General features: G+C 43.6%; 1 protein-coding gene across 1 annotated transcript in view; it reads left to right on the top strand.

The window, feature by feature from the left end:
* Positions 1-16,591, top strand: part of CCDC33 (coiled-coil domain containing 33) — a gene marked incomplete at its 5' end in the record, with an annotated part of 80,529 nt that overhangs the window by 36,292 nt on the left and 27,646 nt on the right. Inside the window, 6 exons of the mRNA XM_081337243.1 lie at positions 2,518-2,627; positions 7,023-7,124; positions 7,587-7,678; positions 8,588-8,708; positions 14,239-14,362; positions 15,269-15,402. Of these exons, the coding sequence (XP_081193369.1) occupies positions 2,518-2,627; positions 7,023-7,124; positions 7,587-7,678; positions 8,588-8,708; positions 14,239-14,362; positions 15,269-15,402 (683 nt within the window). The remainder of the gene's footprint in view (positions 1-2,517; positions 2,628-7,022; positions 7,125-7,586; positions 7,679-8,587; positions 8,709-14,238; positions 14,363-15,268; positions 15,403-16,591) is intronic.

The following is a 16,591-nucleotide window of genomic DNA, read 5'->3' as shown; positions in this document are numbered from 1 at the left end:
CCGTTTTCTTCCCCCTTTTATCGAGCAACGATGCTTACACTTTTTCTACCTGGTCTTCAACCCCTCAGAACCCAGCATCTTGATTTCTCTGTCTCTCAAGGAAGAGTAGGGAGAGATAAAATAGAATTGCTGGTGTGGCAGAACATTCGGGGGTCTTCCATAAGTTTCTGCACGTTTCCTCTTTCTGCTCCTGAACCCCAGGGACTAATTGGGTAGCTTAAGATCTACACCAGGGGTTTTCAAACTTGGCCCTTTTATGACTTGTGGAGTTCAATTCCCAGAATTGAGGAATTCTGGGAGTTGAAGTCCACAAGTCATAAAAGGGCCAAGTTTGAAGACCCCTGATCTACACAATGTACCTCAGGAAGAGAGTGCTAGGTTTCCATCTCAAGTTGGCTCAAGGGAATGGTCTGGTCATTCCAGATCAACTAATCATAAAAAAATAAGAGCCTTTTGAACTTCCCTTAGTAGGCCAAGAAGTGAGGGAGATATAAGCCAATGGTCCACCCATATCTGCAGGTACTTCTTTTTTGTTCTAGTTAAAATAACAGAAAAAGCCTGTTTCAACTAAGACTGAAAACTCTTTATTTTGGGCCTGCTAAAAGGATTATCTCCCCACACCCCATTTTCATAAAAATTTGGTTCAACTTTCATTGTCTGGCTTTGCTTTCATACTCTTAAATTATTAGGTTCCTTATCTGTATTGAAGGCTTAGCTATTATTGTGTTCTTACTTTTGATAGAGTTTTAAAAAGTTCGTTTTTTATTTTAACACAGCACTATTTCAATACCTTTCCTTCCTTTCCCTTCCCTTCGTCCTGTTCTCCCTTCTCCTCCTCTTCCCTCCATGTCCCACAGCATTATAAAAAATAATAAATCTGGGATAGAAATAAATAAATAAATGAAGCATACACAAATGTGTTAGAAAGAAAGGGGAGAAAAAAAGACTTCAGGTGGGAATGGAAATAAAGGCTGATCTTTGCAGATAAAAATGTGAACATTTACAAATCCTTTAAGGGTTTTTTTTTAGTTCTTTTTACCACAACCTAAAATAGCTACTCTCTGTGGATATTCTCCACCTTCTGAAGAAGTAAATTCCAAACCAAAATGTATACACCATCAACTCGGCCAATCTCAATGTATACATGGTTGTACTTTGACAATAAAGGTTCATTCATTCGTGACACCTTCCTCTTTCCTTCAAGTAGTGCCTGATTACAGTTCAGCACCAAGGACAGCGCTTTCTTCTCGAGGGTGGGGAGAGGATGGGGGGGGGGGGTGTCCCCAAGGATTGGAAGCATCTTCAGGCCTCTTTCACATGTGAAACTAAGAATAATGAGTTTTATCAAGGGAACAGGAGCTTATTTTCTTTGCACAGGTCTTTTGTTCTACAGAGCTTTTAAAACTTTGCTTAGCAATGTTAGAAACTCATAAGCAGGATAATTGGTGGTTAGAAATTAGCACACGGATGGCTTGTCCCAGATTACAACAATACGGCCATTTTCCTATTGCAATTATAATGCAGTAGACCTGGCTATTGAGACGTCTGTCTATCATCTATCTCCATCCATTGTCTATCGATTTCTAATCTTCATAATCAATCTCTCTCATCCTGTCTGTCTGTCTGTCTGTCTGTCTGTCTGTCTGTCTGTCTCTCTCTCTCTCTCTCTCTAGTTCTATCTCTATTACCTCCATCCATAATCTGTCTATCTATCTGTCTATCTGTCTGTCTATCTATCTATCTATCTATCTATCTATCTATCTATCTATCTATCTATCTATCTATCTATCTATCTATCTATCTATCTATCTATATCTGTCTAGTTCTATCTCTATTACCTCCATCCATAATCTATCTATCTATCTATCTATCTATCTATCTATCTATCTATCTATCTATCTATCTATCTATCTATCTACCTACCTACCTACCTACCTACCTACCTATCTAGGTTCTGAGCTGTCAGTAGCTAACAAGCATTTGGGATGGTCCTTGCGAGATAGATTAATGAAAACACCAATCAATTTTGCAACAGCTAGGAAAAGATAGATATTTGGTTCTCTTTTAAATTTTAAAGCAGGCGCTCTGCTTCTAATTTTTACCAGAGGAGTGCCTTTCAGACCAGGGCTGTTAATCCCCCCCCACTCCATTATATTTTTGGGATCTCAATCAGCTGCCACCCTCACCATTGAAACCTGCGATTTCTCCCCAGACCAGGGAAAACAATATAAAAATGACAAAAGAATCTGCTTTTTTTCTTTTTCTTTTATGTGCCTAATAGCTCCCCGGGGGGGGGGAGATATTTAGATTGGGAGAATGGCACGAAGAAGGACTGAGAGATTAAATGTCAGTGCTCTGATTAAAAGCAGAAGCCTGACACTCCGTTTGCTTTCAAGGAAAGAGAATAAAAACGGAAAGAGCTGACCATGATTCTCCCACATTTAGCTAAGTTTGGCTCGCTGGCATTTTTGTTAAGTAATCTGACCATCCTTGTCTACCCTTTTCTTCTCTTTCCAGATGTGTCTCTCACTGTGGCTGACAAGGACACCAAAGAAATTCTTGCAAAATACAACATCCCTGTAAAATACCTGCGTCCTTTTCATCATTATCACTGTGCTTTAGTGCTGGTGAGTCATGTAACCCAGGGGTCCCCAACCCTCGGGCTGTAGGCTAGGACCGGTCCATGGCCTATTAGGAACCGGGCTGCACAGCTGGAGGTGAACGGTGGGCAAGCCAACCCTACTGTGCCAAAATTATTGGGGACCGCTGACGTAACTTACCTGTTTAGACTTTAAAGGATAATATTTGTGAGCTGACGTGAACCCAGGGCACTGCAACCGTCATAAATGCATAAGGATTGCCAAGCACCAGAATTTTAATCACAGGACCGGTGGGAAGGGGGGGGGGAAGGATTGTGAGGATCTTGAGGACTGATCCTACGTCATTTTTTTCAGTACTTGTGTAACTTTGAACAGTCTTGAAATGGAACGGTTGTAAGTCGAGAACTTACCATCTCTTCACATAAATGCAAACACGTAATTAAAACAGAACACTCTTCCCCCAGAGTCCTTGCGGAGGGTGAGCTAGCACATCAAGAAAAAAGCCACACAAGACTGCTTGGACCCCAACGTTTGAGCCGTTCTACTTGTTTGTGCAGCACAATTATTTCTCCACTTCAAAGCTTTCCCACCAACCCAGGGAGGTGGGGACAGGGCGTGCTTCCAGATGGCTAATGTTCCTAGCAAAAGCAAACAAACCCTTTTGCAATCTAAACACCAAAGAGAAGCCATTACCAGAACAAAATAGCAGATGCAGACCAGATGTTTAGATGGCTGCAAGTGGAGAAAAAAACCAAAAAAAAAACCAAACAACCCAACCATGAGAACTTGGATGGGATGATTTTAACCTGTCATTGAAAAGCTGGAGAAAAAAAAACCACAACACAACAGCTTGGAGCTCTACCTTCTACCAAACCTAGGTTGCATCACCAAAAAGGTCTTGTTCTCTGAGGCTAGAACAGAATAGAATAGAATAACTTTATTGTCACTTGGAATGTACACTAACTGGCATACATTACAATGAAATTTCATTTCATTTCGATTTCATCACCTCCAGTATACACTACACAAATATGACAAAAAATAAATAAATGCAGAATTATGCATGTACCCACATATACTATTTCAGGACAAAGATGGGTCACCTTATGTCAACAGTGGTATTGATCATTAAAGAGCCTTGGTGGAGCAGTGGGCTAATGCCTCCTTAAGTAACACCAGCTGCCTGCAATTAGTGCAGGTTCGCATCCCACCAGGCTCAAGGTTGACTCAGCCTTCCATCCTTCCGAGGTCGGTAAAATGAGGACCCAGATTGTTGGGGGCAATAAGCTGACTTTGTAATAATGCCGCTTGGGGTTTGTGTGAAAGCCCTAATAAGCAGGCATATACATAGAATGAAGGCTACTGCTAAGCTTGTAAGCCGCCCTGAGTCTTCGGAGAAGGGCGGGATATAAATGGAATTAAAAAATAAAAAATAAATATGACACAGAGAAACAACACAGTCTTTGCAGAGAATACCAAGTCCACGGGGTGGGGAGGAGATCTCGTTGCTGGTCAAAACTGTTGAAAATCCATCCGTTTAAGGGGTCTGCCTCTCCTGTCCCCTCCTCGCCCTTTGCCCAGTTTTTGCGAAAGAAGGCACGTTTTTTGTTTACTTGGAGGGGAGTTTTGTTGCTCAGCCAAGCAAATGGGAGAGACAAAATTCTCCCTTTCCAACCTTTGTGGCATCAAAGGCATTAAAAGGAACAACTTGACATTCAAAGGCAGCTACAGCAGCAACCTGACATGTTTGCTTTTCCGCATGAGCAGTGAAAGGGAAGGGGTGGGGGCGCTGCTGGGGGTGGAATGGGCAGTGTGAGAATGGGCAGAAGGTATGAGAGGCCCAAAGTGGAAAAAGACAGAAATAGCAGTGGGAAAACAGGAACGCTAGAGAAGGAGTAGCGACTACTGAGACATCTGTCCGTCCGTCCATGCATCCATCCATCCAGGATCAAGGACAGAAGCAACCTAAAACTAAGCAAGAATTTCCTGACTGCTAGAACAATTAATCAGTGGAACGGCTTGCCTCCAAAAGTTGTGGATGCTCCACCACTGGAGGTTTTTAGGAAGAGACTGGACAACCATTTGTCTGAAATTGTATAGGGTCTCCTGCTTGAGCAGGGGGTTCGACTAGAAGATCTCCAAAGTCCCTATTCTGTTTTTCTGTTATCCATCCATTTCCATCTATTATCTAGCTGTCAGTCAGTCTGTCACCATTCATCTGTCCATCCATCCATCCATCTTTCCCCATAATCTCCCTTATCCATCCATGTCCATCTCTATCTTCTAACCATCTATCCCATCTATCTCCAACTTTCTCCATCCATAATCTGTTTCTTTCTTTCTTTCTATCTGTCTGTCTGTCTGTCTGTCTCTCTGTCTTTCTCTCTGTCTCTCTGTCTCTCTATCTCTCTATCTTTCTTGTTTCTTTCCTGACTCTCTCTGTGTCCACATCGGTATATCTACTGTATCAATCAATCAATCAATCATTGTATCTATTTTATTATTTCTTTGTTCTATCGGTATTGTACTATCCGTATTTGTCTACTCATTTTTCTAGCATTCTATTGGTCCATTATTTTATAGTTCTATTGTTCTATCTAACCTCCATTTATGCAAAATACATGTCCTTTTTTCCTATCATCAAATACTGCTCGCTTTTTCTACAGTAGCAAACTCAAGTAGTGTGTGAGAAATGAGGCAAACAATTGAGTGTGTTCTGAGATTGGAGAAGTACAAAAAAAGAATGAAAAGAAAAAGAGAAAAGAAAAAAAGGGGAAATTTAAAGGAGAGGGGAAGAACTCAGAGAACATCTCAATGAGGTCCAGTTTAGATTTCAGGAATGCTTCAGGAGTAATTTCCCCAGATTTGATTGGATGCTGGAGAAACCTTTTTGTTCCAAGCCGAAACTATAGAACAAATAAAGAAAAAAAAACCCTCATCCCATCCCTTTGATCATCTGAGAATGGATACCTATGTATTTCCATTCATCCTGGAACGCTAACATGCCTTAAATGCAAACATTCGTGTTGTTTCTTGAAGCCATTGTGCTATGCAGAATGTAACTGCAAATTCTTCTTTCTGACATCTTAAAAAAAATCCAACCTTTACACTTTACTTTGCCGCCGCCCCCGCCCCCCCCCATTTTGCACAAAGACTGATTTTTTTTAAAGGAAAGTGCTTGTATTGATGACACAATAATGATTAGCTGTCTGGTGATGGCTCAGGAATCCATTTGTAGGCTCTGCTCATCTCAGCGTCGGCCTCCCAGTATTTCTATAGGGCTGAATTGCTTGTGATTCTAACCTTTATGGAAGCTTTTAAAGATGAGTGCTTTACCGATAATTAAAAACAGGGCAATTGAAAGGTTTCTGTCTTGTGGTCCCTTGTTTGCAGATCCTAAGCCACAATCCAGTTCAGTGTAGAAATATGTAAAGAATTCACTCTTCCTGAACTTTTATATAGGAAACTAGTCGATCTGCATATTTCAAAACAATGAGTGATGCCTTCCATTCAATTTCACGCTTCTTTGTGCCGTGGCACAGTTCTTGATAAGTTATGATAATAAGGTGGTTCAGAACTTTGAGAGGGAGAGAACAAAACGTGAAATAAAATTATAGAACTGGAGGGGGTTTGTAAGCCATGGAAGTCTTCTGTATAATCTAAGAAACCCAAGCTTGATCATTTAAAGACATCTGCCCAGCCTCGCCTTGGAAATCTCCACAGAGAGAGAATTACAGTTCTTCTAAATCAGAGTTTCTCAACCTTGGCAAGTTGAAGGAGTGTGGACTTCCATTCCCAGAAGTCCCCAGCCAGCCGGAGGTTTTACACCTCTTCAAGCTGCCAAAATTGAGAAAGACTACGTAGATATCCACTGATAGCAAAAGATTACCACAGACCAAACATGAAACATTTTTTTGATTGTATAGGTATCTGGAATTAATCACAATGATGAGAAAACAAGAAAAAGTGCCTTGCGACATCATAACATAAGCTCTCCCCTTTTGTGTTGTCGAATCTACTGGCCATTGACCTTCCCAACAGCCAAATCTTTGATGTTAGCTTAGTTCAGGGGGTAGGCAACCTTGGCTCTTTTATGACTCGCGGACTGCTGGCTGAGGAATTCTGGGATTTGAAGTCCACAAGACATAAAAAAGCCAAGGTTGTCTACCCCTGGCTTAATTTTATTCTTTCTCTGGCAATGGAAGTATTACTATTTACTTTTATGCCAATCAGAGCAATTTATGGCACTGAACTTTCTAGATGAATCTCCAGGGTAGCATGCACTATAATGAACAGCTCCTGATTTACGGATCAATTAACAGTTCCTCAGAGCCATGGCAAGAACAATCCGTAAGCCTCCTATGGCTTGGTTTATTGTCTTGTTTGCACCTTCTGATCTGTTTTCATTCTGGTTTCGGACAGCCTCGGAAGAAGGACCAAACAGGAGCCAAGTTATATGCATCCATCCTTCGTAAACGCAGCCTCATCCCACGCTATGCTGGAGTGAACTACACAGGGCTGGAGGTGAGGGCCAGAACTAGGAAAGGTTATTAAATCTGAGCCATTGGGGTGATGGGTCACAGAGAGCTTCATGAATAAATCAGGTGGGGCTAGACGTGGGATTTTTATTTATTTGTTTTTTAAGATGAAAAATTTGACCGTTGCTTCTCTTGGTGTCGAAATGTGTGGGATATGAAGCATCCTTACCTGGTCAAGAAATGGTTGTTTATTTTAGAAACAACCATTTCTTGACCACTTAAAGATGCCTCAAATCACAGCCATTGAGAACTGGGTGGTCTTCAAAAGAAACTGAATTTCAAAGAGGTTCTAAAGAAGGCTGTCCATGGATGATAAAAAAAATATCCAGTAATTCAAATAATTGACACAATTCTACAGGGAAGGAATTCAGGGAATATTCCTTCCCAGAGTGCTTCAGGAATCTGTTAGGGATCTTTTCATTGTTTTTTTTTCCCCTTCCAATTTTAGGTTTTCCTCAAGGGGATCAATGAGCCTCTTGCCCAGCCTGGTGGCAAAGTCAAAGCCGTTGCTAGAATAGTGAACAACGTTGGAGCTTATGTGTGAGTAGTAGATCCTGCATAAGGATCTGTGCATGTATGCGCATGTGTGAGGTGGCAAACCTCATGGGGACTGTGTGCAAACTTCCTGGAAATCCAGAAATGCGACAGTGAGGTTTTCTAAGAAAGCTGACCTCTAGATGGCTACTGTAGTGAATGGGGACAATTGCAATCTCAAGGTGGAACGGCTAAGATGCTTGCTAACCTCTGTCGCTACTCAACTTGCCATAGAAATGGGGGAGGGAAAGCTTGGGAAAGAAACAGGAGTTTCAAGAAGCCATGAGACCCAAGGCCATCTAAAGCAGATGTCTGACGGAGAAGTGGACCGTTCCCATAACAAACAGAAAAGATGTGATTGGGCAACACGAACACTTGGTGGGTGGGGGTTATGAAAAGCCCTTGTTAATTAACCAGAATTTCATGTGGGAAAACTAGAGTCGATTTTTGCTTCTTTGGTGCCGGGATGTGTATTCAGTAAAAATGATCTCTTACGGAACTTCAAGACTGTAAAGTTTCTTTAATATTGGAATTCACCAGCCGGACAGCTGACATGCAGTTCACTTGAAGCTGACTGGTTTTCTGAGTCACGGGATATAACAATCTCCTAATTTTTCTGCCCAGAGATTGATCCAGAAAGGTCAAAAACTGTGCAAGGCCAGGAATGTACCTTGCACCAGGACTTGTCTGGATTTTTATTTTTTTTAGCTTGGTGGAATTTACTTCTGAGCAGCCTACATTGTGTGGCATACTGACTTGATGTAAACCCCGAGGATAGTACAGGACTTCCTTTTGAGAAGAGGTTCTGCAGGTCTGGGATTAGACCGTGATTAGAATCTTCTCGCCAACCATCAAATGACATCAAGCTGTTGATAAGACATGATTCTTCTGTCCTTTTTTTCATTCTTTCTAAAGAAGAGAGATGCAGGCTCGCTTGCCTGATGCTCCGGCAGTTCCCTTGACGGTGGTGAATTTCCCAGATCCCGTAATGGAAGATTTTGATGTCCCTCGAGTCAACAACCATGGATATCCACAGGTAGGAGGGAAAAGGGAGAGAAAAGCCACCAGGAGCCCGTGGACCACAGGTTGAGAACCGCTGACGTACTGTACAGTATGAGGGGTGGAGAGTAGTTTCATTGGACCTTTATTGGACCAGTAGTGAAATCATGTCACCCAGAGGCATTCTTGGCACTGGATGGAACTTGCAAGAGCTGTGATTGGAGATATATTTTTAAAAATTGTCCACAGGAAGCTGTAGTACAATGAGCAGAACATAAGGACAGCAAGACGTAGGTCCTGGGTTCATGAATATTAGCTCCTGGGGGGAAGAGAAGGGAAGAGAAATCCCTGTTCCATCTGGATTCGGCTGACAGTCCTCCAGTGTGGCAGGTTGCCAGCTGGAATTGGCGAAAAAGAAGAAAAAAGAAGATACAGGATGTCGATTGGGTGTTATAAATGATTTAGTGGAGCCATCTGGGCTGTGAAAATGTTTTCCCTTCCCTCCTCTTTTTTTATCAGTTTTGTTAAAAGACCTGGAAGGAAAGTTTGGTTTTGCAACAGAGGCCATGGGCTACTTATCGGTAAAGAGAGAAAACCTTCAGCCCGGCTCTCCCTTTTTCATTTCATTTAGACTTTTTTTTTTCTATCTCAGTCCATTTTCTCCAAGCAGGATGTTCTCGGTGAGGAGGAAGTTTGTAGGTGAATAAACATAGCTTTTCTGTGAAAAACAAAAAAACCCCACAAAATTGAATCTGCGAAGAAGAAGCCAAATTGAATCTGCGAAGAAAGAGCAGAATTGAATCACAAGGCTGACACCCACCCACCCCCAAGACCTTGAATTTCATTCAGATACAGCTTTGGGCAAGCCCTGTGGAGATGCCCTTGGCAGGCTACTGATAAGGCTGATGATTTTGTCCCTTTAAACAGAATAACAGAGTTGGAAGGGACCTTGGAGGTCTTCTAGTCCAGCCCCCTGCTCAAGCAGGAGACCCTACACCATTTCAGACAAGTGGCTGTCCAGTCTCTTCTTTAAAACACCCAGTGTTAGAGCACCTACAACTTCTGGAAGCGAGATGTCCCTCTGATATTAATGGTTCTTACTGTCAGAAAATGTCTGATTAGTTCTAGGTTGTTTCTCTCTTTGATTAATTTCCATTCATTGCTCCTTGTCCGGCCTGCAGGTGCTTTGGAGAATAAGCTGACCCCACTCCCCCTTTCTGCCCCTCAAATATTGGGACACCGTTATCATCACACACACACACACACACACACACACACACACACACACACACACACACACAGAGTCCTTCTTTTCACTAGACTAGGCATACCCAATTCGTGCAACCGTTCTTTGTATGGATTATTCATATGTATTTTATAATGGTGAGGGGGGGCTGATTTCTTCATTAGAGTTGGAATCACCCCAAATGGGGGTGGAAATGCCCCTTAAAAGCCCCAATTTCTAAAAGCTCCCATTATCAGCCTTCAAAGCAGCAAGATGCCTTTGGTGTAGAGGAGGCAGAGACACGCGTGGGGTTAAGCCCACCCCACCCAAGTGGTTTGCTTTACATACCGTAAATTACACTTTCTGGGCATCAGGACTGCACTTAGCAATTGAATTACAAATTAATCCTCAGGGGGAATTGAACTATCACGTCCTCGCTCTCTCTCCCTCTCCCTCTCTCTCTCCAACCCCCAACCCCAACCCACACAGGATCTTTCTGCCTCCCCCTGTCCTGCCTGCTCAATTGTTTAACCCTTGGGCGCCTGTGCTGAGCCGCATCCGTTTCCTTACGGCGATTCCTTTCATTACTCCGCTGATCAGTCACCCGATAGCCAGGTTTCTCTGAGCAAAATCTACACGGGAACCCTTTCAAATCCCAGTTTGAGGCATTCATCCGTGACAGAGTGAAATACCACCAGCTCGTCTGTCCTCAGGCAAGCAAAGGGTGGGGGGGGGGAAGCAGAAGCAAGCCTGTACGTTCATCCACCCACGCAACCTTGTACAGTTGCTGGAAAATTCTGGACATTGAAGTTCACCCATCTTCAAGTTGCCAAGGTTGAGAAACATTGCAATACGGTCTCCTTCTCTTTGGAGAAATGTCTCCGAAATGATGACTCAGTGGGCCCTGAGCTGTCTAGTATATGTGCTGATGAAGTCCTGAGTCACCATTTCTCACCAAGATTCCGTTGGGTAGAGCATAGAATAACAGAGTTGGAAGGGACCTTGGAGGTCATCTAGTCCAGGGCTTTTCAACCTTTTCACCCATTGTACCACTTTTAGGATATGGCAACATCCGAGTCCCACCGGTCGCCTAGCAAGGTGTCAAAAACGTGATGACCAAAAAAAAAAGGAAAAAAAGTGATAAAGTACAGGTAGTCCTTGACTTACAACAGCTCACTTAGTGACTGTTCGAAGTTACAATGGCACTGAAAAAAGTGCCCCCCAAGCCACAGCCGAGCAACACACCTGCCTGCCCGCCTAGAGGCGCTCTTCCTCCTGTCCAAGGTTTTCATTGTTGTGAGCATTTCTGTTGAGGATTGGAAGTGGGGGTGGGATGAGGGGTGTTTGGTTTTTATTTTCCCCCCCTCTGCTGGGTGGTTGCAGCAGGTTTTGGTCACTTCACGTGACCCTGGGACACTGTGACCGTCATAGATATGAATCAGTTGCCAAGCATCTGAATGTAAATCACAAGACCCTGGGGATGCTGCAACATTTCAGCTGATCGGTGCTTCTTCTGGGCTTAGAAGCGCCAAGATCAGCGCCGAGCTCCAGCTGGAGCCTGGTGCTGATCCTGGTGCTTCCGCTGAGCCCTGACAGCCCTGCAGCTCCAGCCGTCTCTCGCTCAGGCTTGTGCGGTGCTGCTACCGGTTCAGCTCATTCCCCTCCCCCGCTACCACTTTTCTAGGATGGGTCGCGTACCACCTGCCAGGTGCCAATGTACCCCAGGTGGTACCCGTACCACTGGTTGAAAAGCCCTGCTCCAGTCCAACCCCCTGCTCATGGCAGGAGACCCTATTCCATTCTGGAAAAATGACTGTCCAGTCTTTTCTGGAAAACCTCCAGTGATGGGGCACACACAACTTCTGGAGACTGATTGATTGTCCTCACTGACGGGAAATCCCTCCTTAGTTCTCTCTTTAATGGTCTAGGTTGCGTCAGGCAAAACAGTGAAGATCTACTGAGCTGAACCTGGGAATGTTTGTTTGCCCTTACTGCCGAATTTTTCATTTGCGGGTAGTTCTCAACCTTTGACCACAACTGAGCCCAACATGTCTGTTGTTAAGTGAGACATTGGTTACGTGACTTTTGCCCCATTTTACGACCTTTCCTTGCCACAGTTGTTAAGGGAACCACTGCAGTTGTTCAGTTAGTAAGCCGGTCGCTAAGTGAATCTGGCTTCCCCCGTTGGCTTGGCTTGCCAGAAGGCTGCAAAAGGGGATCACATGACACAGACACACACACACACACACACACACACGGGACGCTGCGATCATCATAAACGTGAACCAGTTGCCAAGCATGTGAATTTTCATCACATGACCACCCTGGGGATGGTGCAAACGTTGTAACTGTGAAAAATGGTCGTAAGTCGCTTTTTTTCCAGTGCCGTCGTAACTCTGAATGGTCACTAAATGAACTAGTGTGAGTCAAGGGCTACCAGTATGTATATCCCCTAAACTCCAGATCTTTCATTTCTCGGCGTCTCCCTTCCGCCAACTACAATGATGGTGCATGGTTAGAATATTGCCCAGTGCCCCGCTTGGCCTCCATAATCTTTCCTGTCATTGGAACAACAGCAGAAACTCACCCATCGGGAGCGAAGTTCCAGATTAGTTGGCCCGGGTGGCCATTACTTGAGTTTTGCAGCATTGACCTCAACAGTTCAACGGTATTAAAGTTGTCAGAAGACATTTGAGCAAGATGGCTCAGTTCCGGGCTGCCCTGGGAATTGAGGGTGGGGGGGGAGGGGAGAAAGAGAGCGAGTGAAAGAGGGGAACCTTTGGGGTGAGCACGTGACTTAATCACCAAGGGCTATGATTGCATGGGTTTTATGTCCCAGCCTTTTGTAAATCACTGGAAGGCCTCGTGGGGGCTGGAGGTATATAAATGCTACTATTAAATGAATAAATAATGAGGTTTCTTTGGTGCTTTGCCTAGGAAAACTCTGGGTTGTAAGTGTGTTTGTTTGTGTGTGTGTGTGTGTGTGTGTGTGTGTGTGTGTGTGAGAGAGAGAGAGAGAGAGAGAGAGAGAGAGAGAGAGAGAGAGAGAGAGAGAGACCAAGAGAAGGGGGCAGGGAGAGGGAGAGGAAGAGAGAAAGAGAAAGAGAATGAGAGAAGGAAAGAGGGAAGGGAGGAGGGAGGGAGGAAGAGAGACAGACTATGTTTAATCAATATACATGATTTGATTAACCCATTATCTGGGTTTGTGTCACACAAGGAATCACAGCCCAACCTCCTGGTAGAGAAAGATGAACAAAACAATTCAGTAGTAACCAAGAGTAGCAGGTCTTGTGCATGCAACCCCAGGCTTTATATCGGCCTCTGTGAAGCATGTTGTGTGAACCACAGCTTTTGGGTTAGTATGTGTGGATACGAATGTAAGCAAGAATATCTCTCTTCTGGCTCATTCCCCTCCTTCCTCGTTTGAGGGAGAGGGGGAGAGCATGCATGCTTCATTTGCTAATTGTCTGCATGCTTGCTTTTCTAATATATTTAGTTTGATGGCCGGGGACGTATCGTTTAATCAATCTTTGGCCCATTTCAGATTGGAGTATGCTCATTTTGAAGTCAGTCCAATCAGATTTCAGCATCTTGCTGTGAAAAGAAAAGAATGCACAACGATGCAAATTTTCCTAATCTACACGTTTGTACTTCAGCCTTCTTTTCACGGACATTTCTTTGGATAATAGCTACATTTTTCCAGTTGCAGGACAGGAAATGTTGAAGGATGACAGCCTGCGTGATCCCCAATGTGCCAATTAGATCAGTTCCTACAAAATATGTAGATCAAATGAAATCTAAAATAATAAACGGTCCCGAAAGGGACGGTCTACCTGCGTTAGGGTTCAGGGGTTAAAGGAAAATCTTGAACTGACCAAGCACAATGTCTCTTCTTATTAAGGAGCAAAAACAGAAGGGGGTTACTGATGTCCCACTTTCTTGTAGGGTTTTGAGGGTGGGACATTTGGAGACATCTGATGAAGCGAAGAAAGAGAAGGCTTGATTTGTTAGACTTTTGATCTACTCCACCGTGGTCCTTTTGCACCTTCTTCGGAGTCATCTATATGGAATCTGAAAACTGGGATATTCTGCAAATATTTTATCTCTGGCTTCCTGCGCAATTAAATTTTATGGCGAAATTGTTATGCTGTGTAATACGTGAAGCTTTCCTCCGTTTTTATGGCCCGTTTATTTTTTATTGCCTTTTCAGCAGGCTATTAGAAAGACTTGCGGTCTTTGCCGTGTGAACTCAGCCAAGCAGTTTATTAACTTGGTTCAACATCGATGTTCATCATCCGAGATGCCTCTTCAGCTTTCATCCTATCTTTTCTCCAATCCTCAGGTTTCTTCACTCGGTGGACCTCCTGAACAACCCATGTGGAATACTTCCTTCCTGTTTCAAGGGAGGGATGGTGCTACTGCTTTTTCAGACGATACGGCCTTGCTAATTGAATACTATAAATCGAGTAAGTCCCAGGGTGTGTGCTGTCTAACAAGGAGCTGGCATCTTCTTTCTAAGAGATGGCAATGAGCTCAAGAAGCTTGCCAACTCTTCCCAGACCGTAGGCCATCAGAAGAACCATAATGTAAGCCATGGTAGCATCCAAGATAGGGTCCAGTGCTAATAAAAGACTCTCTTGTAGCTAGATAATCAGTTCAGACTTAGTTAACAAGACGGAAAAGAATATTTGTAGCCCAGGGTTGAACTGTCCTTGGTGGATACTGAGCGTGGTTATTTCTTGAGGACATTTCATGACCAAACTAGGTAACATCATCAGTGCTGGTAGGCAGTGGGATTTGCTCTCTGTTTATAGACTAGCGGCATGCTCTGTTAGTATTGGTCTTGGTGAATCCTTGATTAGGCTGTTGTTTACTGTATGATTGTCTGTCTGAGTTGGTAGTTCCTTGATTGGGATATTGTTAAAAATGAAGAAATCAACAAACCCATTCCCTTGTAGCACTGATGTTGCTACCTAGTTGGGTCATGAATTGTCTTCAAGAAAACAACCAAGCTCAGAAACCACAAAGGACTTGACAGTTTGTTAATGAGCCTCATTGAATAGTACCCCATCTAAGGGTCCATTTGGTTAAGGATGCAAATGTCTCCAGAACTTTCAGGTATTTAAGACTAATTCTTGAACGTTCATCATAGGTCCACTCCTAGTCCAACATCCCCAGACATTGGTTCAGTGTGGAAACCACACATTTCAATCCCAACTTTAAAACCCAGAATAAGGTCCGCGTGGGGAGAATTGGGATTCTGAAAGCAGGTTCCGAGAGAAGAGGGATAGCAGGGGTTAATTGATCTTTCATTTTCCACTATGAAGTAAGGAGGTGTTAATCCATTCTTTATTCTTCTCCAACACTGTCAGCACCAGGAGAAGACCTGGAAGGCACATCTCCGTTTTTAGGCTACTCCGTGCTGCCACTGACCAACCGAGTTTATCGAAAGCTTGCAGCAGATAGTAGCCGAGGTGGAATTAGGGTAGAAAATCTACCCATCCAGGTAGGAATGGATGAATCAGATTGTATTGGAATAATATTGGTGTGTGTTGTTTTTTTAAACGGGTGAATTCCATCACATTTGCGCTCCATTGTTTTCCTTCACCCTGGGCCAATTCTGAGATGTGTGGACTTCAATTCCCAGAATTCTTAGCAAAAGCCATGTGGGTTGGGGAATTCTGCAGATTGAAGTCCAGACATCTCAAAGTTGCCCAGACTGGAAAACCCTGTTCTAGAACATAGAATATCAGAGTTGGAAGGGACCTTGGAGGTCTCCCTAGTCCAGGGGTAGGCAACCTCGGCTCTTTTATGACTCATGGACTTCAACTCCCAGAATTCCTGAGCCAGCCATGGCTCAGGAATTCTGGGAGTTGAAGTCCATGAGTCATAAAAGAGCCGAGGTTGCCTACCCCTGCCCTGGTCCAACATCCTGTTCAAGCAGGAGACCCTACACCATTTCAGACAGGTGGCTATCCAGACTTTTAAGAAAAGACTCCAGTTCTACTTGCAATTAAGCTTCAGATGCTGAATTGGAATCAGGAAAACCTGAGTCAAAGTCCTCCTTCACACACGGAAACTCATGGAACGACTCTCATTCTCAATTCAAGCCAGATTGAGCCAGAAACTCTACAGCTCTTGCTGTAGGCAGAAGCCATTGGAATTCTAGGCAGGAGAGGCCGTCTAGCTGCGGATTTCAATTCTCACTTGTTGCCAGATGTAATATTTGTTGAGTTTCTTCCTATTTGACTGATTGTGTAGCAATAGCTTCTTTCTGGCTTGAAATGCTGATATGTGGGATGGATAGGACAGCTCTAGCTGGCTTAAAGCAAGATAGAGTTACTTTACTCAAAAGAGTAGTGTTTTGTGTTAGCATTTCCAGGGGATTCTCTAGTTTCAATGACTCATTGACTGATGGATTAACTGATTGATTGGCTGTATTTTAATGAGCCAGGTCAGTCGTGATCTGACTCTAAGCAGCTTAGTCCTCCAGTTGCCATAAAAAGATGAAAACAAGAAATGCAGCACAAAATAATGAAAATGTTGTATCCTGCCAAACAGCAACATTCCAGAAAGAGGGAAAAAAAACCCTACTGTAGAGACGGTTGTCGTACTTTTCCCCAAAGACCTTTTAAAACAGCCAAGTCATAACTGCACTCTTAAACGCAGCCGGGTTGATGCCAATCTAACCTTGG

Source organism: Vipera berus (assembly GCF_964194415.1).
Source record: "Vipera berus genome assembly, chromosome: 12".
Classification (NCBI taxonomy): domain Eukaryota; kingdom Metazoa; phylum Chordata; class Lepidosauria; order Squamata; family Viperidae; genus Vipera; species Vipera berus.
The sequence above is the reverse complement of the archived record's forward strand: the minus strand, read 5'-3'. Positions and strand labels throughout refer to the sequence as shown.